This window comes from Perca flavescens, chromosome 6 (genome assembly GCF_004354835.1).
Source record: "Perca flavescens isolate YP-PL-M2 chromosome 6, PFLA_1.0, whole genome shotgun sequence".
Classification (NCBI taxonomy): Eukaryota; Metazoa; Chordata; class Actinopteri; order Perciformes; family Percidae; genus Perca; species Perca flavescens.
Genome location: NC_041336.1, coordinates 17,990,984 through 18,013,765, shown reverse-complemented (window position 1 = coordinate 18,013,765; position 22,782 = coordinate 17,990,984). Strand labels below are relative to the sequence as shown.

The 22,782-nt window shown below is 41.3% G+C and overlaps 2 protein-coding genes across 3 annotated transcripts; one reads left to right on the top strand and one right to left on the bottom strand.

The window, feature by feature from the left end:
• Positions 1–60: 60 nt before the first annotated feature.
• On the bottom strand, positions 61–3,886 carry josd2 (Josephin domain containing 2). Of its 2 annotated transcripts, none has more exons than XM_028580598.1 (5): positions 3,449–3,555; positions 3,198–3,320; positions 2,462–2,587; positions 1,686–1,880; positions 61–1,436 (listed from the first exon to the last, which is right to left on the bottom strand). In XM_028580598.1, exons 2-5 carry the CDS (start codon positions 3,317–3,319, stop codon positions 1,325–1,327), a joined length of 555 nt encoding a protein of 184 aa, XP_028436399.1. In that variant the 5' UTR covers position 3,320; positions 3,449–3,555; the 3' UTR covers positions 61–1,324. The 2 variants fall into 2 exon arrangements, with proteins under 2 accessions (XP_028436399.1, XP_028436398.1); XM_028580597.1 differs by lacking the exon at positions 3,449–3,555 and adding an exon at positions 3,564–3,886 and having other exon boundaries at positions 68–1,436.
• A 905-nt stretch (positions 3,887–4,791) lies between these two features.
• On the top strand, positions 4,792–9,794 carry ube2s (ubiquitin-conjugating enzyme E2S). The gene is made up of 4 exons (XM_028580676.1): positions 4,792–5,012; positions 6,402–6,549; positions 8,504–8,694; positions 8,793–9,794. Exons 1-4 carry the CDS (start codon positions 5,010–5,012, stop codon positions 9,156–9,158), a joined length of 708 nt encoding a protein of 235 aa, XP_028436477.1. The 5' UTR covers positions 4,792–5,009; the 3' UTR covers positions 9,159–9,794.
• Positions 9,795–22,782: the final 12,988 nt, after the last annotated feature.

The following is a 22,782-nucleotide window of genomic DNA, read 5'->3' as shown; positions in this document are numbered from 1 at the left end:
TGGTCTTCGCGTCTACAAGTCAATGCAATGTAAGTAACAAACAAAATGATTTAACAGAGATTCATACTTAAAACAAGAAATCAAAGTTTAATATAAATAAGTTGCACTATTACGAACCTCTGAGCTTCGGTTTATATGTTTACTAGTTAGTCACTAGTGTGTTCCAGAGACAGCGCTATTATTTTCGATATGCATAGATCATAGGAGAGACAAAATACAAACGTAAAGGTTACATACAGTTACAAAACCAGTGTTTTTGCATGTTAGAGTTATTTAAAACTAATCAAGAATAGTGTACTATATTCTTGCAACCTTTCCTTTCAGATTTGTAACTTTGTAACTTCATTCACTCATGATAGAGATGTGTAACACTCAACCTGTAGAGACTTGAGACCTGAATGAAATGGATAATGCATCCTGATCAAAGTCATGCCTGCTTTTACTTTGTCAAAGCTTCATTACTGTGTGGATTCAGCTACATTATCACACATCAATAACCTTGCTTTGACAAAAACAAAAGAAGGGTCACAATAGTTATTGTGATGGATTACAGATCTCAACCACACTAAAGCTAAATGAGAGAAAAACAACCGCAGACTGGAAGACAACAAAACACATTTAAAAATCTAAAAACCTTGGCACGCTATGAAAAATGCCTGGAGCGTTGTAGTTAATGGGTGAAAACAGGCAAAGACACTGGTGGTCCTACAATGCCTCACCAAGTGATGCCTTCACAGTGCCTGTACCTGTGCGAACACACACACACAAAGACAAACAGTGCTACCAATCTAACTGCAGTGCATAGAAGGTTTACAACAATGGTTGTGGGAAGAGATGGTGCACTCAGGTGCTGCTTGATAACGGACACATGTTGACATCTTGTACGTAGAGCACATACTGATCCGATTTTGGTGACTCTATCATATCTTGGTGATGTTTTAGCACTCAAAGTAGTCCAGTTATCCTTATTACAGATGGTTTTTCATGCACAAACACTGCAATCTTTCTACCATCAAACAGTGAAAGTTCAGTCACATGTCACAACTCAAGTTTCATCAAACAAGCTCACATTTGCCTCAAACTTTGTTAGCTTAGAGAAGGACAATGTAGATACATGGGTTAATATCAGAGCAAAAGCTTTTACAGCTATTACATCCAAAACAGTTCTTCATCTCAGTAGTCCGTCTCGGCTTCTCTTTGGAATTTTCTGTGTGTAGATATTAAATGTATTTTAGTACATTCCCTGAAGAGTTTTCTGTAATGAGGTTTAAAAAAAGGAGGAGTTTTTGCCATGCTATGTAAAGGTCAATCCCATCCTAAGGCATCACTTCTTGGCGTTGTCAGCGTTCAGCCATGAACCGTCCTCCTCCACGTCCCGCCTGACGACCAGGAGCATCTCTGCCACATCCTGAGAAAGCTGTTCGCTGAGAAATGTGCTGCAAGACAAACAAAGAGGACAGGAGATGAAAGGTTAGAAAGATATAGACAGAGGGCAGATTGCTAGAGTGCAACGCTCTAACACAAACAAACAGTGAGGTAAGCCCCATGTGACCACTCATATGGGATGACTCACTCGCTGAGATAGAAATCAAGCAGCACACCAAAGCCAAGTTTTGACCTCACTCGCAGACACACAGATTACATGTCTGCTCTAAAGAGACATTTTAAAGAATGCACATGTTTACCGTAGCTCTGCTTCTCCCCCAATACAGACAGGACTCTTGAGTTTGGAGTCCAGGTTGTAGTACTGTCCATTAACTTGTCGAACCGCGAGCCAGTGCCGCCGTCGGAGTGGGAGGTACACGATCCCAAGAGATACTCGTGATGGGACATTAAGAATAAAACCCTGGACCTTTGACATGCAAAGGCTCTGAACCGTCCTGTATTTAAAAAAAAATAAAAATAAAAAAGGCAGAAAGAAAAGACTTCAACCTTGAGATATTCTTAGTTATCTTTCCGTTAACGTTCAGTATACTTTATGGTGGTCTCTTCTGATAGATTGTTCGGGTGTACCCACTTGACCTCAACCTGGCTCACCTACTTCTGCTTTCCAAAATAAAAGCCTAATATTTTTTTATGCGTAGCTGGAGATTGGATATGAGATGTGTGAATAAAAAGTGAGTCACGCCTTGTATATACAGTGCAACATGCCTTGGGCTTGCATTGCATGATGGTCTAGCATTATGGCCTACTACTGCAGAGATGGGTATCTCTATGATGTCTTGTCTGTGAGTCTAAAAAGATGCATTTGTTCTTTGATAAAGATGGCCTGACACAGAGAACTGATGCTTCGTGATTAGTTTTCAATCTTTAAACTCCGAACAAGTATCTATTGTATCATTATAGGTATGTTTCCCGTGGAAATAGAAGAAATGTACCAACTGAGAAAAACAAGCCCAGCATGTGAGTGCAGTAAAGCTTGAAGATTCTCACCTCACAGGGCTCAGTGTGCCTCACTCACCTGCGTTTGTCCCACCACACTGCAGCCAGTTCCCGACTCTGTAGTGCCGCCATGATGACGTTGACATCATAGTTTCCTGTACCTAACACTGAGCGATGAGGGTTCACCACACACTGTGGAGCCAGCCTGCATGGAGGGAGGGAAAGATAGAGCATTTTGAAGGGAAAAATCAACCTTGTATTTAGTACATCTCCGTTTTTAACATCCATTGTGAAAGAACCGGGATATGGCTACATCTTTTTTTTTTTTAGAACTGCCCTTTGTTCGAATAAAATGTATTTGTCTATAACACCCTGGACAAAGTTTTGATGAGTCAATGAAGTCACAGGGTTTCCTGTAGGAAATTGTTTAGCTAAGGTCACAAGCTACCCAGATCACGAATCATCTGGTATCATAGTCAATTAAGTTAGTGAATGACTTCCTTAACAACAGCCACACTGAATGCAATGGCTTTTGCAGTTTGGAATTGCAAAAGGTTAATGCTATATTTCACAAAACACTGAGAAATCCAGAAGTCAGTGATTGGTTATTGTCTGTCGACCAATCACTTCGAGTCATGGTGCTGTGTGGATTTCCAGCTTTTATACATGGGGCTATTTCCTATTTCAGGGGACGGTATAAAGAAGCAGCGCCGCTTTTGTCAACTTATGTGTCTTGAATGCATACTTTGAATGTGCTTTCTGGTTAATAAAAAGCAGTTAAATATGTTTTAGCTACGTATATGAGAATACCCTACCGTTTGCAGATGTCATCGGCTGTCTCCTTGGTGAACACCCGCTCCTGGAGCACGTTGTTGAGTGCATGAATCGCGCACAGCTCCAATCGTTGCTTCTCATGAAACACTTCTCCTTCGCTCATACTAAAGTTTAACATACACAATCACACAGAAGAAGTTCCATTAACATACGGTATAAACAAGAGCTATAGTATAGTTAGCTATCGGAGCAGCCACGCAGCACAGTTTACGGTCCATTCAGGCTAGCTTACCGTGACGGCAGCTAAACTGTGACAGGCTGCTGGTTATACTCTGTTTGGTTGATGACAGCAAAACAACGGCAAGTGAACTATTATTAATCGACAATAGCTGCATGAAGCTACTGACCTGCTGATGAAGCGCTTTCACGTAAAAAAATAAATAAAAATGCTGGAGTCTGACAGCTACATCCAGAAACCGGAAACAGATCCGTTGTTTTTGTTGTGATGTTGTTGTTGTGTGGCTGACACGCCCATAATTCACAGCAGAACTGGAGCACGCAAATCCGTCACTTTAACCCGTCGTTTCGATTCTGTTTACTCGTTCAAATAAAATACGGTAAAATAAACGTAAAGGAAACGTATCTCCTCAAACGTTCTCAGTACACCAGGCGGTCAGAGCAGCTCATCATCACTGTGGACGTTACAGTGTTGAAGCGCCCTCTAGTGCTGAGCCTGCTATGATGATGATGATGATGATGATGGTGGTGGTGGTGGTGGTTTATAATTTTTGGTATAAAAAAGAAATTACAATGTTTTTGGGGTTTGTAATGGACCATACACTCTTGGAAACCTAACACAGCTTATATAAAGTGTTTCTGTGTTTAATTTTTTTGAGGTTCTTTCTTCTCATTTGTATTCCTGCAATTAATGTGCAAGGAGAGAAAAAACACAAAAGAGCTTGGACATTATCGTGATATCCTTGCAGTTGTGAGTAATTTTATGTACTTGTAATTTAAACCAAGCTCAACTAAACTAAATTAAACCAAACTTAAAAAAAAGAGTCAAGGTGGCCAGTTCATACCATAGATGTCTACATTTCTTCACATTTGTATGGCACTGCTGTAAGTACTATAAACTATATCCAATAGTTTTTGGTCATTGGCCCTTTAAAACAAGAAAAACATCTTGTTATATGCTGAATTACGAGAAACCAGATGATTCTTCTTAGTCATTAGGTCTTTTTTTGTACTAGCTACTCTTGTCTGCATGTCTACATGTCTGCCTTTATTTTTACTATGACTATGAGCTGTGTCTGCTTTTGCTGCTTATAATGACTGCATTTTACCTTCCGCATGAATTCAGTTTTCTATGTATCAGTTTCACCCTACTAATTAAAAGACCGGTATTATTATATTCATTAATTTTTATATGTAATATCATATGCCGTGCATTTTCTTGTGCGTTTTAATTTCAACAGATTTATCTTTTCAGCACTGTTCAGGGGTGTGTGTGAGTTTTTCAAATGGACCTATGGCTGACTAGCAGTAGTCATATTTTCGACTCTGTATGGCTGATAGGGCTTCCAATTGTGACGCAACGACAATCATGTTTCATGATTGGCTCAACGTTTCTGACGTATCATATCACTAAGCTGCCCATTGGTCGGTGGTAATAGGTTAAACTGAGGATCGTATTTTTGTTCCTGTGTCAACGAAAAGAAGAAAAGAAGAGTAGCCAGTGAGACCCGGCTAAATTCTCATCAAAGATAGTTTTTTTTCAAACATTAAGTAAAGGACTCTTCAAATCTCAAACCAGCCAAACATCCAACGCCTTAGGAAAACCCCTTTTGAAGATGGTAAGTCGAGGTTATTGCTAACGGCTAACGGGTGTAGCTGCTAGCTTGATCCGATGTTTAGCCACCGCCAGCCTTCGAGCTTTTAATTTAGGTTGTGTCTACTTACTGGACTCTCGCACGTTAATTAAGAATCTGCATCTGCATTTGTATAATGTAGCTGATGGACACATTGATTATATTAAATACTGTATTACACATATTAATATCGCTAAGCAGCTTTAACAGTATTAGATTGAGGCTAGGCTAGTATTGCTAACAGTTATCTTACTACTATTGTAGTAATGTTTCGCTTTTATAATAGTGGAATTGCCAAATATTAAGCTTAACGTTACGTCAGACAACTTATGTTGAAACTTTTTAAAGTGCTGTAGGACACTTGCTTGTGTAAGAACTCTGTAGCTCACACTGAACAGCTCAAGGTTTCTTAACGTATTCGTATGAGTTGAAATAATTATGAATCAATCAAGCATACTTTATTTGTATAGCACTTTTCATAAATAACACAACGTGCTTCACAGAATCCACACAAAGCGATAAGTGGCTTTCTAATTATTAAAACACTCAATGATAACCTCATTCAATAAAAATCAGGAGTTGGGGAAACTCAAAACTCCAAGTTGTTAGCTATATAACGTCAACATTACCAACATACACCAAGAAGCAAAATGGGCTAAAATGCATAGATAAATAGACCGGTAAATGAATAAAACACTGTTAAAAGCCAGACTAAAAAGGTAGGTCATTATTTTGCTTATTAAAGTATCAACATTCTCTCCTGCCCTCAGGTCCTCAGGAAGGCTGTTCCCATATAAATAAAACTTTTTAATTTAATTTCTATGGCTGTTCCAGAGGCCTGGACCATGTATAGAAAGATGCCTCACTGTGGGTTTTTGTTTTGTTGTTTAGTCTATTTTTTATTATTAAAAACGCTGTATATCGAGCAATGTGTGGACATCATTAAAAGTGTTGCATTAGTTTGTTGTTTAGTTTGTGTGTTGGCACAATAAATTGATTATCATAACGTAAAAATTGGCATTTTGAAAGCTCCGTTACATATGCAATAACTATATGCACTAATATAGCTTTTCAAAGCTGATACTGTCACACACTTGGTATGATATTTTTGGTTGTCGATTGTAAGCAAATGGGACTATACTACTTTCCAGCATGGCATATATTTTTGGCAGTTGCATTGGTAATATGATCCAGGAAAAACATCACACAGTGTCATCAGTCAGTAAGTAAAGGGCGTCAGTAAAAAATAAAAATAAAAAGCAGCATCTCAACATTGTCAAAATACCCATAACTTTTAGAGTTTCTCTTTTAGTAGTTCTGTGTTTGTACATATGCAAAACCCAAGTAGGCTAAACCATTTTTCTGTTTCTCCAGAACTCCAATGTGGAGAATTTGCCTCCTCATGTTCTTCGCTTGGTCTACAAAGAGGTTTCAGCTTTAGCAGCAGACCCGCCTGAGGGTATCAAGATTTACCCCAGTGAGGAAGACATAACTGAGCTACATACAGCCATCGAAGGACCGGGTAAGCTTTGCAATATGGTGTCATACCAAACTGGCATTGGCCATGTTAAGTTAAAAAATAACCTTGCTGTGTGTGCATTCTCAAAGTAAAAAATTGTTACATGTATTGCAGTATTCATTTATTATTATTTTTTCAGAATCTCACACAGCAGTGCTTTTCACATCTCCGTATTAGTCTGGATCTGTTTTTGCTGTCCACAAAACAGTTTTCTTAGCATGTTATACATCTAAAGTCCTTGTCAAATCGAATTACTGAAAAGTCAAGAACACTAGGGTTGTAACGATGCATCGTGAATTGGTTAAAAATCTATTTAAATGCTTAAAGATTACAACCGATTGAGATAAAAAAATGTATCGCGATGCAATTTTTAAACCGCCTAGGGCGTGACGCTAGTTAACATACAGCAGGTAACGTTAGCCTACCGTTAGCTAGTAGCATTAGTTGGCTTAAACACGGTTAAAATCCTGACAGCTAAATGGTGTAAAGTGTGACTGTATTTCACTGGAAAGGATTCCAACACCAGGACGTACAGCAGTCTGCAGCTAAAGACACAGAGGAGACTAGCTGCACTTGCGTGGCCACTGCCGCTGAAAACGGCATGTTAGAGCTGGGACGATTCGTCGATGTAGTCAACGTCATCGACTACGTAAATGCGTTGACGCAAATAATTTGCGTCGACGCGTCCTAAATAAATAAATAAAACTTTCGTGCAAATTAATTTGTTATGCGGAACTACTGTAATGTGGAACTACTGTTAGATACGCAGGTTCTAGGGACACCTAATCTGTAGCTCCACCTTAGCTCTGAAGCTAGCCGAGCTCCTCCGCCTACATGCAGTTTTTTTTGTCAGGTCGATGGTCCAGTGAGTCAGAGATAGCAGCACGAAAGGACGAGTATGGCGAGTGGTGGCGACCCACAACAGTCCCATCCCCCCCCCCCCCCCACCCACCCACCCACCCACCCTCCCTCCGTTACATCCCTACAGAACACATATTTTATGTTATTGATTGGAGATGCTAACTATCAGGTAACAATCAAACTATTCTTGAGTAGATCATATTTAAAGGTCAACTTAAAAAAAAAATAGAGTAAGTCAGCATGCGATTCTTAAAGGTGTAAGGTAATTTGATCGCATCCACTCAAGTAACTAGTATGTAAAGTTATTATGTAACAATTAGTAGTTTAGTTTTAAAAATAATTGTATGTTGCATCTGCGTCATACATACTTGCATCTCACAGTACAGTCGACTTCCCTAACACTCCACTTTCAATAAAATAACTAGAGAACTGTTTGGCAGCGAGGACAGATTTCACTTTATGACCAACCTGAGATAATAACCGCTCTCACCTGTTAACCGCTATTACTTATGATGGTGAAGATGTGACACTTCTCTGCTCCACTATGTTTAGGTGATTGGTGGTCACCAGTTTCATGGAACTACTTTTTTTTTTTTTTCTCTGTTGTATAATTTACTCATTAGGTAATCAACTCCTTAAGACGTGCATTAATGCATCAGTTTTACAAAGTAGAAATCATTTCCTTTCCATGGCTCCTTGAGAATTGACATATTGTATAAAAGCTTTGTATCTGGATTTGGTAGATGTTGCTAATTACATGTGGGACACATAACCCACTTTAACCACACAGCCAACATGTCCATGCTTTATTATTACTATAAACTCATTGCTTCAGACCTAGTTATTGGTAAGTAGGCCTTGAAGAGCCAGACGGTTTTATTTATTAGACACTGATACTGGTAGTGGTATCAGATATTTGCAAAGAGTTTGAACTAAATGACATGTGAACTAAATGATGTTTGGCTTACTTGCATGTAAGATTTTGTGTTTGTTAGTTGACTCAGTTGCCGCTCCATGACCCTCTTTGTTTTTGTGGAGCAAGTTTTGCGCAGCCTGGACATACGCTTCATAAGATGAATTCTTTATGCTTTGACAGAGGGAACTCCGTTTGCTGGTGGCGTTTTCCGAATGCGTCTGGTCCTCGGGAAGGACTTCCCTGCGGTTCCACCCAAGGGGTATTTCCTGACTAAGATTTTTCACCCCAATGTGGGTCACAAGGGAGAGATCTGTGTCAATGTGTTGAAGAGGGACTGGAAGGCAGAACTCGGCCTCAGACATGTCTTACTTGTAAGTGGAACCATCAGTCTTTGTTGTTTTGGGTTTCAGCTGCGTTGCCATCACTATTTTAGTTTTTTACATTTCCATCTCCTTTTATTTCTCCACAGACAATCAAGTGTCTTCTCATCCATCCGAATCCAGAGTCTGCTCTGAACGAAGAGGCCGGGCGTTTGCTGTTAGAGGACTATGCAGAATATGAGTCCCGAGCTCGTCTGCTCACAGAGATCCACGCCATGGGGGGGCACGGCGGGACCTCTGGGGCACCTCAGGACCCTAATGACGGCCCACAGCCGAAGAAGCATGCAGGCGACCCCATGAAGAGAGCGGGACCCAGTGCAGCAGCTGTGCCAGCAGCTCTGGGTAACGGAGCTAATGGAGCCAGTACCACCACCAGCAATAGCAACAGCAGTAGCACTAATAATGTAGCAGGGAAAAAGAAAGCCGATAAAAAGCGTGCATTGAGGCGACTTTAATACCTCAGCTAAATTCTGTGTGTGTGAGTGCGAGAATGTGTAAATATAAATATTGAAGTGTGCTGACAATGTTTTTGTTCCCTTTTTCTGACTTTCTACCACCTATCCAGACTGTCCACAACTTGTGTCTTGCCACCAGTTTGTCCTGTTGGCATTACAGGTTTGTTAATTATTTCCATACCTAAAGACATAATGATAAAATGTTTGTTCCTCTTTTAAAGGAAAGACAACACCTTCACTGCAGAAATCATGCCATCTGTTGTATTTTGCTCTTGGCCTAGTGTGTATGAATTATACAGGGAATGGGTTTCACTGTGCAAAACATGGCCTCTGTCTGTCCACTAATGAGACAAAACTATTATTGTCTCAGACTTGATATCAGCTCTTTTTAAAGTGTTTCTTGGCAAATGCTGCTGTGATGGTACTGTGTACTGCTCAGCCAGGCTCACTTATGAGTCCAAACCAGGATGTTACTTTAATTAAAGTCAGGTTTTCAAATTGAACTCAAAGGAAATAATAAAGAAGTTGCTAAATAATTGTGCACAAAGTCGGTGGGTTCACTTTTGGGAGAGAAATATTGTCAATATCACGCAAAATTGTAACATCTTTTTAAATAGTATTTTTTCATATTGTGAACTGAATGATACAGGTATGGAAAAAGTTGACAGTGGAGTATAAGAGGTCTGTCGTGTTCTGTAAATTTTTTTTTTTTTTTTAATTTTTCTAAAATTGTTTCACTGTCCAGTATTTTCAAAAGTTGTTTAGATTGACATGTTCATATTCAGCTGTCTTGTGGTTGTGTGAAGACCTAGATCAGTGGCTGTAAGGGAGCACAGGGTGGGTTGCCAGACTACTTTTTATAAAACTTATGAATCGCCTATTCTCTGTATTAAGCATAGATTGGTGTGACTCGCTTAACCTACCCCGATTCCCTACAAAGCAGTATGTGCTCTCAGATAACCAGCTCCCCGACAAGCCATGTGGGTGCCTGAGAAGACATCTGTAGGACAACTTCCACGTTTGATAGAATTTGTCTCCCCACCCGTTGCACTGGCAGGGTTTCCGGGGCAGGTTTTCTCTTTGTACTAAATGCATGCGGGGCCTACATTTCCCAAGGAAACACACTGAAGCGCTGTCTTAATTTGGACGGAAAATGTGCCTCTGAATCTCTGTCATTGTGCAGTTGGCTGGATATTTTGTGTCCATTTTAAATTATTTAAATTAAACATTGAAATACAAGAAGTGAAATAAAAAATGAGTCATATTTGCTCTTTTATTTAGAGTCCCTTTGCATGCATAATTGTTTTATTATGTATTATATTTCTGCAGGTGTGTGTGTGTGTGTGTGTATCAGTATAGCCTCTGAGAATGGCTACTAACCTCTGCTTTTACTGCGCAGTGACGTACAATAGCATTTTGTTTATAGCGGTCTCCTGATCTGCAGTGATGGAATAACCATTATGAGGAAATCAGTAATTGCCCCCACCGCAGCAAACCAGTGAGTGAAAGTAGGCTACACCCGGTAGAGCGTCATCGGACCATCTAATGAAGCCTCTCCGTTAGCCTCTGCTGCATGCCCACCCACCTGTGTAGAAATAGCAGCCATCCATTCAGTTAACTATCAGGCCCTCCTTAGACACCTGGGGCTCCACGTACACGCGTACATTTTCCACGAGCCCCATTTTGGAAATGCTTAGGCCTACATCTTTTCCCACCTGGTATCCACCTCCATAGCCTATCATCCCCGATTTGTGAAGCCAATTTCCTTGCCGTTATCTTAAAACAAACACTTTACAATGCATTTGGTTAAATGATCTTCATGAGTCTGTTCATATGTAGGCCTAGTGTGTCAGGATGAATCAGAATTAAAACAGTAACCTATACCATTAGCACTGTAGACCCTGGTGATACCCAGAAAACTATAGCATGCATTCCTGTGTCACAGTGTAATTTTAGTTATTATGATTCATCCTGTTGGCCTAATGTGTGATCACTAATTCTAATTTATGTAATACAATCATCAGTTAAAATCTACCGGAACACGGTTCCATTGGGCTGTTGATATGAGGATCGTGAGAAGGCAGTTAGCCTGCTGTATGTGACGGTGGCATGAAGCCAAACGAGCCAACTTCATCTCTTACATAGCCTACTACACCATACTGCATCTCCTATTCTACTCTTCTCTTGGTCTTCCAACTGCCCCCGCCTGTCTTAAACTTTAAGATATCTCTGAATTACCAGTGCAGGTCCTGGTCTAATTGACAGTTTCGTTCACACTCCAGTGTTACAGCTTTTGCGCCAATCCTCTCCCCTTCCCCGTTTTCATCGCTTTCATAATTGCCACCAACATAATGACACAGTTGCTGTGGCAACTCTCTCTCTCTCTCTCTCTCTCTCTCTCTCTCTCTCTCTCTCTCTCTCACACACACACACACACACAGAAAAACACACTTTAGATCTCGGAGGTTATTCGCTGAATGTAGGCTACCTAATTTAGTAAGTTTCCCCCGTTATTAGGCTATAGTTCAACCCTGCGTTGTATTTTTTTTTAAATAAAAGAACAGTAGGCCTAGCTGAATTCCTGAGCGATATTTTTCTCCGAGCCAGTAAAATGGAGGTCTTCAGGGTCATTCAATCAAAGATGCAAATGAAATGGAGGGGAATAACGATGAACGCCACCAGTTGAATGGGTCTAATGACCAGCAGCGCCGAGCAGCGCAGAGTTGAGAGTCTCATCAGCACCACTCTGAGCGACCAATCACAGCGCTCCCCCACTGGCGGACCTCCGTGAGGCCAGTCGCAGTTAGGCGGTGTAACCTATCTCGCTTGGAAATTATGAAGGGAACCAGCTTCAGTCGATTCCAGATGGAGAAAAGTTAAATTGGGTGATTTTTTTTGGTGACGCGTTTGTCATTTTTGAGCACCTGAATTACTGCGTGTTCTCCAGGATAGTTGCACTGTAACTTGAACTGTAAAACAAACGAAATTTGCCGTTGTGTATAGATGAATCGCCTTGTCACACGCACTATCAGAAAATCTCAGAACATCTCGTCGGGACCGACTCTCTCTCTCTGTCTATCTCTGTCTCTCTCTCTCTCTCTCCTGCTCGCGTTTTTTCCCCTCTTTCTGCCGTGATAATGGATTATTATTATTAATAGCCTGATGGAGCCTGATGGAGACACATCAAGAACGATTGAGATATGCAGCACTTGTGAAAAAAAGCATTTAAAACAGGTGGCAGATCCAGCAACAGTTCAAGCTGTCCTGATCCTCCTCTGCCACAATAACAGGCTGCCATCTGAGAAACGCTGAGATACAGTGCGCAGGCTCTCCAAGCGCTGTTCTCCAGCATCAAACCCCAGAGCAACGCACAGGTAAGGCACGACATTATGCACCTTTTATTAATGCAACACCAATGACCGAATTACACGCACAACTATTTGATACCTTAATTGTGTGTTTCTGTCTGTATGAAAATTGAGTTTGGCTTCTGTTTAGACGCATCAGCTGTGCTGGAGGCTGTTAAACAAAACATTTTGATGAAAGCTGCGCCACGGAAACATATTTAGGCTTTATGATGGGCAGACATGTTTTTCATCACTTAAACACTTTAATCGACAGCACATTGCGACATTATGAACATATTGATATTAGAACCAACACATCCAGCCGGACTACACACACACACACACACACACACACGCACACACACACACACACACACACACACACACACACACACACACACACACACACACACACACACACACACACACACACACACCGGCACGGATACACCCACGCACTCTTAGCCTACTGATACATGCAAGTCATTTCCATAACCCGCATGCTTGTTCATTGCAAGTTGAAACTTATGAATCTTGTGAAGGATGGATTGAATTCTGAAGAGTCGATGTCCAAAAGGCAAAGCCACTGCGCAGCATGTATTTTACTGATAAGACTGAAGCTGCTCCGCTGCTCGCTCTGTAGCCTAATTAAATTTATTTTTCATCAATATACCTTGTATTATGGTTTCCCCCTTCATTAATTCACATTTCAGTGCGTTTTTGCAACAGCGTGTCTCAAGAAAAAAAGAGGCCATTTTGTTTCATTTCCAACAAACACCTGTTGAAATTGTTGCATGCCCAGCATCTGCACAGCTGGTCAGCATCCTGCAATGAAAGTAAGGGGAGCCGTTTGGGTAATTTGCTTTGTTACAATTGCTTGCAATAGAAGGAATCTTTGGAAAAGGTTTGTTGTCCGTCCACTGGCCACGTAACTCAAGAATGCATCCTTACAGTTCTGAATGGGTTGCCCTTCACCCTTTAGTTCCCATCCTCTCTCTTTCTTCCTCTCTACTGCATTGCTTCAATAGCACAGTATAGAAATACATACAGGAAAACATTTGCTCCTTTTGTATGTTGAGTCCCTTTGCTGAAAAGATGTGATATTAGACTTCAGGCTTTTGGGTGCAGGAGGACTGAATTCATTTAAAATCTAATTCGTTGTAAGAAAGCTGTAACTGCACATTCATTGGGGGAGTGGTTTGGACACATTGGCCAGAAAATCCTCATGAAGTGAACAGAGTCAGAGCAGAAAAAATATGGTAATGGTAGTTGAGTGGGGAGGCGTCAGTGTCATCTTGTTGAGCAAGTGACGGGCAGATGTGACTTTGAAATCTGGTTTGGCTAATGGGTGTAGATTGGATTCTGCCTCCCTTCTCTTTCACTGCCTCTTTCACTCACACATAGACAGAGCTGCAGTGCTATTCTGAGAGAGTTAGCTGCCTCATCCCACGCACAAAATCTGAGAAAGAGAGAAAGGCAGAACGAGTTAGAAAAGAGGAGAAGGAGGGAGCAAGAGACTGACTACAAGGAGGTTTACAGAATGCCTACTACACTCTCACATGCACACAAAGCCTTTTTTACAGTTGCACATTCTCCTTTTTTAATTGTTCTAACAGCATGATGTACAGTCTTGATTAGCACTCTTCTCGTGTGTGGCATTGACTGTATTTGCAGATCTGTTTGGCGGTGCTGTTTGTGTGATGTGCTATGTTGTATTGGTAAGTGCTGGGAGAAATGTACTTGATTCTGTGCCACCCACACACCGCCCTCCCACTCATGGTCGTCTCTCTGCATCTATACCTCTGGCTCTTCCCGCTCGCCACAATGTCTTTGCTCATTTAAATCCCTACCCTGCATTTATCCCTCTGCTCTCGTTCTCTCTTTCTCCCCACATTGGCATTACAGATGCTGCTCCTGCAACCAAACAGGCACACTAACACACACTCGGGCCGCTAACAATGCACATAATGCAATTAATAAACATGACTGTTATTATGTGTGAAATAGTGAGGTTGCAGAGCATCTTTCTAATCAGGCCTCTTGTTTGTATTACAGCAGACACTCTGGCCGACACATTCCAGGTTTGTCGCCGTGTAAACCCGAAGACAATTCTGGAAATCAAGCAGAACATTAAGAAACGACAGAAGAACACTTTGGGAACATTAGTCAGTGGGAGAACTGCTGCCTTTGTGTCTCTTGTTTTTTCCTCAGCTGAACTCAGAAGGTCAGAGGAGCATGTAACTGAAACAAGTGGAGCCCTCAGTGATTTCAGCATTCTGTCTCCCCCATCTGTGCCTACATTCTCCGCTGCAGATAGGGACGTTTCTGATAATTACATATAATTACAATTTCTGTGGGAGACAGATCTGCCTCTGTCTATTATTGCCAACACCTCCAACACAATAACTTCACACATTTACATATTTCTCAACAAAAGTGATATTCTTTGAACCTCAGAGACAAATCAGGAATAATTTTACTTAGAGAGACATGTCACATGGAGACGCAATGTGCCATTCAGTTCATATCTAATTATTAGTGATACGGTTGAATAACACGGATAACTTCTTGTGCCTAAAAGCTGAATAGAAAGCATTTCAAATATCTGTGACGTTTGCCTCATTCTGCAGTGTGTTTTACAGGCTGGGAGTCGTTTCCTTGGTTTATGCTTACTCCTAATTTTCAGCTGTTACAGTCTTCTAGCACTTAAGCTGATCCTCCCTCATTATCACCCCTCAGCCCAATCACAGTAACAGTCCGTGCCAGCCAGGCGACTGCGGATGCACATTAATCCAACCATAGAAAAGATTGAGATCAAGTACAGTGTATCTATAGATGTGATGAGTTCATGCCTAACAAGTTAAAATGGAGTTACGTCCCCACTCCAGAGAAACTTGGCATCATTAATAGACAGTGTTCATCAGTGGTGCAGTCTGTTAATCCCATTTGATTGTTTACAATGTTGATACACACAAAATATATGAAAATAAATATCAATTTCATACTAATTTCCAGAAAAGAATTGCTCACAGCTTAAATAAGTGCCAATTTTGAATGTATGTTGTGTCATACTAAAATAGTACAAAACAGATTCAACAGTTTACATTTGATAAATCACTGGCCATAGACCATATTGTTGAAGTGCCATGGTCAGCACAGGAATGTATAGGACTGCAGTATTTTATTGAAAATCCATGCTACTCATTTTTACTGGCCTTTGTGTGTACAAAAATGTATTCCTTCCAGCAGCACATCAGATATTTGTTCTTTTGTTAAGTGGGAAGTGCAGAACAAGGCATTAAGGACTAAAAGCATGAAGATTGTTGTTTTCAATTTGTCCTTTTTACAAATCTGCATCCATTTTAGTGTTCTACTTGAGAGGAAAAAAGATAAAGTTATCACACATTCAGAGTTCCTTTCTAGCAGTAAATTAAAACCCCTTTAATACCATTATCGAAAACTATTGAAACCTATTTACTGTTTTTAATAGTGTTAGACCTTTTCATCTGTATTGTTCCTGACCGTTTCTAATATTACACCATATAAATACTCAGCTTTTGACAAAACAAAAAAACAGGCTTCAAATTTCATCCTCCAACATGACTGAATGAAACTACTGATACATCATCAATATCCAGTAGGTTATACATGCTACTTGAATATTTCACATGACATTTTAGTAGGTTAAACTGCAAAAGCGGATACAGTGTTGCAACTGCATTGACTCAACAACAGAAAATAGATCTCTTAGTCATGTAAAAATGACGCCCACCACCAATCTCAGAGTCCTCGCTGTCTCCCTGCTCTCCCTCCTTACTGCCCCACTCACCACTGTTGTGGAGACCTCTCCGTCCCCCCCTCCTCAGCAAATCGAGCGCTCAGTGAGGCCTTTTACTGAGCAGCCCAAGCCTGGCCCCAGCCCCCCTGTCCTGCTCCTCGTCATGCAGGCCAATATCAGGCCAGCTGCTCTCCAAGGCAGGACCAAAACTCCTGAGAAACTTCCAGAAACCTCAGAGGGAGTTCTGGAGGCGCCTCCGAGAGCCCTTCCCCAGGTCATGTTTCCCAAGAATGTGACATCATCAGAGGCCCTTGCATCTCCCTTAGCCGCCGCCCAGGTAGCGCCCATTCGACCCCGCATGATAGACATATGGATTGATGTATGTCGGGGTTACTATGACGTAATGGGACACTTTGACAGCGCTTTCAACTGCTCCAAGGACACCTTCATCTTTTGCTGTGGAACCTGCCACTACCGCTTCTGCTGCCCAGAGCGTAGCCGGCAACTGGAGCAGGAAAGCTGTAAAAACTATGACTCTCCAGACTGGGCCAAGCCACAGACAGACGCCATGACATTAACAGAGGAATTGGGTAATGACCCAGACTTTGATCCACTGAAGCAGCAAAGCCACAACACGGGCTTCGTCATCGGAGGCGTGATTGTGTTCATGGTGGCTGTCGCTGTGGGCATCAAGGTAGTCTTCAACAAGGTGCAACAGGAAGCAAACCAAAGGGACCTCAATATGCCCAGGTGAGACTTTGAAAGATATTTTTTCATCACCTCTCACTCCTGGATTTGATACTTCATTCAATGTATGGATCCTGTAATGAAATTTGTTTTTTTCATCATTCTGGGCTCAGAATGATTTTGTTAGTTAACAGATGAAACATATTTTTGATTTGATTTATTGAGTGGCTGCTGCAGAATTAATTCATGGTTGTTTTGATTCCTCTGGGCTTTTTCATCTCATATAAAGATTTGCATTTAGATTTTTGTACAGGTTGCAGTTTTCTATCTTGGGCTTTAGTAGTGGAGGATGATGGTTGTAGACTGATATAGAGCATTTGATTGATCCTTTTAATAATGCAAATGATTAATAGTGTATTGTTTTCTTCTATTATTCAAGTAGATTAACAGTTTTATGATTGTACACACATTTATAACCAAACCATGGGTGATTGTAATAAAGATCCCTACACAATTTAAACAGTATATATTTCAAAAAATATAAGATAGATGTTTATTAAATTCCTCTCAACCCAAATGACTTACATTATACTCACATAATTATGATGATCTGTTACCTACCAATTCACTGTCCAAAATAATACCTTGTCAACAATATTGATAATTACAAATACCGTTTGAAGAAATACTCAGTTTGGTTTATTGTCAATTTCCTCTTGTGTTTCCCCTTTTTGCTTGTGCTTATTACATCATTAGAGCCCTGGTTGACATGTTGCGGCACCAGTCGAGCCCAGTCCAGCAGGATGAGAGAAACAACAGCGTGGCTCTAGCTGTAGGGGATGGACAGGGGACACTGGGGAGACCTCCGAAAAATCTTTACGCCCCAGGACTGCCCAGCAAGGACAACAGATGTGAGGATTTAGGGTCTTTTTACAGCATTAGTGAATAGCACAATCAGAGCTTTTGTAACTGCATCCTCTGTGTGCCGAGGCACACCGTGTTTGTCACGTTGGCATGTGAATGCAGGTGTTTTTTTGTGTCCCGCCATCAAGATATCTATGTAGCCAATAGGAATTATGAAAAAAAGAACAGAAATCTGGAGATCAGTGCTTTTAAAATATGCATGCTTTACACGATGATGTTGAGAAGCTCTGTCCATGTGAGATGATGTGAAGGTGAATTAATGCATAAATGTCTATAGTTGCCTTGATTTTTTTATGTTAAAGAACCATTGAACTGGAAACTGGCTGACATCCATTTTGAGCTGATTACCTTATGTTCTTTTGACTTGCAGTGGGCAATTTGCAACACAATTTCATCCACTCTTCAGGCACCAGCCCCAAACACACCGCAACTATCGGTAAGGCAGCTGGTGAAAGCGGGGCTCCTATGTAAATGACATGTAATCACCATGATGCTTCATTTACTCTGTTCTGTTTCGTTTAAGCTCAAAAGAAGACTCATTCATCCTAACAATAATAATGATTATCAGAGCCTTGGTTGCTTGTGTTGAAAGCAAGTGGAAATCTGTCTGTTCCAGTGAATGGTAGCAGATTCACACACAGCTATGTGCAGCGCGCTATGTCCAGAGGAGCAAATCTCATTTAACACACGTCGTTTTCTCCCTGTGGTCTCTGTAGAACGCACCCCTCGAATGAACAATGCACAGCTGGCAGCTGGAGGCACCCTGCTTTCCAGTAAACACAACAACACCAAATCCCAGCCTGCCTTTCACCACTCCCTGCACAACCTGGCTCAGCTGCCGCCCTCCTATGAGAGTGCCACCAAGCCTGAGCTCAACAGATACTCCTCACTCAAACGCCTCGGTAAGTACCTTCATTTTCGAGAAATGAGGACAAATGTACCAGTGTGTCTGCTCCTGTCTCCCCTCGCAACTATTCCATGAGTACTGAAGCACGGTGACACTCTTGACACTATGGCTCCAAGTACAGGATGCGTCATTATGTTCTGATGCTATTTACTGTGGTGATAAACAATTCAGAGAAATTTTGTTTGGCTTTCAGAGAAAGGTCTTGATGAGTACTCGTCTGGTTACTGCACCACCAAGCGCCGGCCTCACACAGCCCAGCCGGCCCTCCAGTCCTCTCAGCACCACCTCCACTGGGGTGGAGACTACACCCTCAGTGGGAGAGGAACCCTCCCCAGGCACGCAGTTCGTCCTTGGATCCCGCCGCCGCCTTCTGGCATGCCTGCCTCACCCACCCCAAATCCTTACCCTCTGGATCCCCCGGAGCCCCAGTACAACCCCAATTACGACACTCTCTCCAAGCCAAGGAAAGTTAAATCCACTGACCAGCTGCTCAACATGGGTGACGTCCCTGGCAACACGGGGACACTGTCTAGGTTGTCCAAGAACCAGCAACACCAGTACTATAAAGCCATGGTTGCCTCCAATAAGAACTCCAACACGCAGACCCTCACCAGGAAGACCCAGGACAGGCAAGACAGGCAGGAGAGGCAGGACAGGCAGGACAGGCAGGACAGGCAAGACAGACAGGAACGGTTGCTCATGTCCCCGGATCATTTGGAGGAAAGGATGGGGGTCGGTGGGATGGGGGTTGTAGATCCATATGCCCACACAGGAGGGGTTGTCCCCACGCTGCCTCGCCAGCAGAAGGCCCAGTCCCAGCAGAACGTCTGCGCCACGCCCTCCCTCGACCGACACCACATGATCAAGATGAACTCTCACCCCACTTCCGGACGAGAGCAGGAGAGGAACACGGCCATGACGGGGCACATGAGCGGGGGCATGGGCTGGGCAGGGGAAGCTCCTGGGGCGGGGGTAGTCATGGGAACAGGAACACTAGGGGGCCACAGTGCCAGGAGGATGGCTTTTGCAGCGAAAAGGCAGAACACCATTGAGCAGCTACATTTCATACCGGGAGGGGGCGGTGGGGGGTCAGCAGGAAGTGGAGGAGGGAGTCAGGGGATCAGGACGGGGAGTAAAAATGAGGTGACGGTGTGAGGTTTGTGCCTGAGTTTACCCCTCATCAAAGGTATGGGATTAGATCACCCTTCTGCATATAACTATTAGATATACAAGATTAGATATACAACTACAATAAATAAAACTAGAAGTATAAAGTATAGTAACAGTATAACGTGTTTAGGCTATTCAAATTAGTATAATCTTGTAATTAAATAGTTTAAATATGATTACTTAATTAAAAATCTAGGTGGGGAATACCTGTTCCAATTATGTGATAGCCTACATCAGCCATATTTTGTAACACAATTTGCCATATTGCCATATACAGCGGTGCCATTACTTGTAGAAAGAGTGACTGGAAGGGTGAAAAAAACAACAACAGAAGTGTCGTTCATAATTTTGTTTTTATATATGTTTTTCAAAAAGTACTCAGGAGCCATATTAGATAGGGAATAAAACAATATATATATATATATATATATATATATATATATATATATATATATATATATATATATACATATATATATAATATTGTTTATCGTTTATATATAAAAAGGTTGATGAAGAGGAGGACCATGTGGAATATTGCATCACAGAATTTAATAGAGAATTGAGCCAACTACCTGATGGACTGTCAACCTGCTCAGATGTCGTCGACAATTATTTATTAAACTGAACCTCATGAGTGAGAAGCCGGTGGACCAGATGAGTGTGAATGAACCGTGTGCCTGGTGAGGGATTTTGGAGATCTGACACTCAACCTCGCCCTGACACAGGGAGACAGAACTGTTTTTTGTTGCTTCCTACGTAAATGAGCGGACAAGGTGGAGGCTGTTTCTGACTGGGACACAGCAGCCTGACACTCTTGGCAGGACTCCTGCGCCCGACTTAAACCGCGGACGTATCCACATCACCAATCTGACGCCTGGGTTGCCTAGTTTTCCATGTGACCTTAGATCAAATCCCCAGAGCGACTCACTCTCTGCTACACTACAGGAGTGTAAACGGATGTTAGATTACGTTATATTCCCATCTATAGATCAGGACCAAACTGTAAAAACAATGTGCTACCAAATAATATAGAGCCATCTGTCATGTTATTACAAAAATATCTTGACATAGACTAATGAAGACACACATGTGTTCAGTTTACCAATTAAAAAGGCAACTTGCTTAAATGCAGGATGTGAAAGAAGAGCAAAGATTTTTCTACAGAGCACAAATGAATAGACCGTGACGCAGAGGTTGCACTTACACAACTGTCCTTCAAAGCCATTTATGGAGATACAAAGAAAACACCACAGAGGAAGCTGGTCTGACAATCACCATTTTATTATTCTCACCAGATGACAAGTTATAACAAGTCAGTGATATTTTGTAAAGTCAAAGAATTGGCTTCAGAGCAAGCCAAAACAACATCTCTGAGTCAGGGGAGAGGGCGACCTGAGGCCTTCTCCTGCGTGGCTCCAAATGCCGTAAGAGACTTGGATGTTTAGGAAGCCCTCCCCATCCTCAAGACGAAGACCTTGCTGTATCATAACGCACTTGAGCCAGTATGAGTATTAAAAAAGATAAAAAATTTAAAAACAGAAAAGATAAAAAAAAAATCTTCATCAATAACAACGCTTATCAATACTAAGGGCTATCCTATCCTATATACTGTAGTATGTGATATCTGTGGTCCATATAAAATACTATCTCTTTCTCTTGATTTTGTGTTGATATTGTCATGATGTATTAAGTATTAATGTGTACAAAAAACAAGAGCAATTTAAGCACAGTTCAAAGAGAAACACCGCGACAAAAACACTTTGCACAAATCTTTCCCCTGATATTTGCACCAGATACAAACCTACTTTGTATCGTGTCCTCAAGGTTTACATTCTGTACAAGCACGGCTGACAATGTGACAATGGAGGGTATTGTATTGAGAGAGGATTTTTTTTATCAACATGAAATCAGAGATAATTACGCAGATCAGAAAAGGAACTTGTTTGTTTTTGTTCAGTCATGTGAAAGGATACAGAGATGAAATACTGATAAACAGAAACACAGAATTAATTTGAACAATCTTCCTATACACAATGCTAAATGTAGTTGTTCTGAATATGATGGAGTGTTATTATTAATAATTATTATAACTGTTATGGTTATTATTAACAATTATCTTATGATGTGATGTTCTTTTACTTGGTGGGATTTAAGTGTTTATTGTTTTTAGATAACTAGCATTCTCATGACTAGTTGTTTTTTTTCATACATCTGGTCATAAATTCAAGTTTTTAAAAACATTCCAAATCTTGATGCATGCAGCTCCATTTCATTGAGAGGCAGTTACAGTATGCCTGGATTTTAAGGTCATCGATGCCTATATGGCCAATTTTCCAGCTGTATGTACTGTGCCTAGACATCGACCTTATGACTTCTTGATCTCAAGTGATTACTTAGGTTTCCACTCGGGTACAAAAATATCTATTGAAAAAATCTGCAGCCTTCTTAACGTATGTCTAGACGACAGTGTTGTGCAGGATAGATGTTTTTGGGACGGGCCAGAAGTTATTAACCAGACTGGAGGCGGTCTGTTGTCTCCACTGCAGCAGCCTGACCCAATAATATTATGGGTTGTACACACTAAACCCATGATGCCATAATGTATGTGTGTTTCAGATGAATGTTTATTACACAAGGTGGAGGAAAAACGGAGGTTTAATGGAAAGCTGAATGCTTTGAGTGTCTTTTTCAGGGAAATAGGACAGGTGACATACAGTAGTATTAGATTTTTTTAATAGCGCCACAAAAGGTCTGTAGCAAAGTCTGTAATATCTCACAAGCCATATCCATCAAAACTCATCACAATTT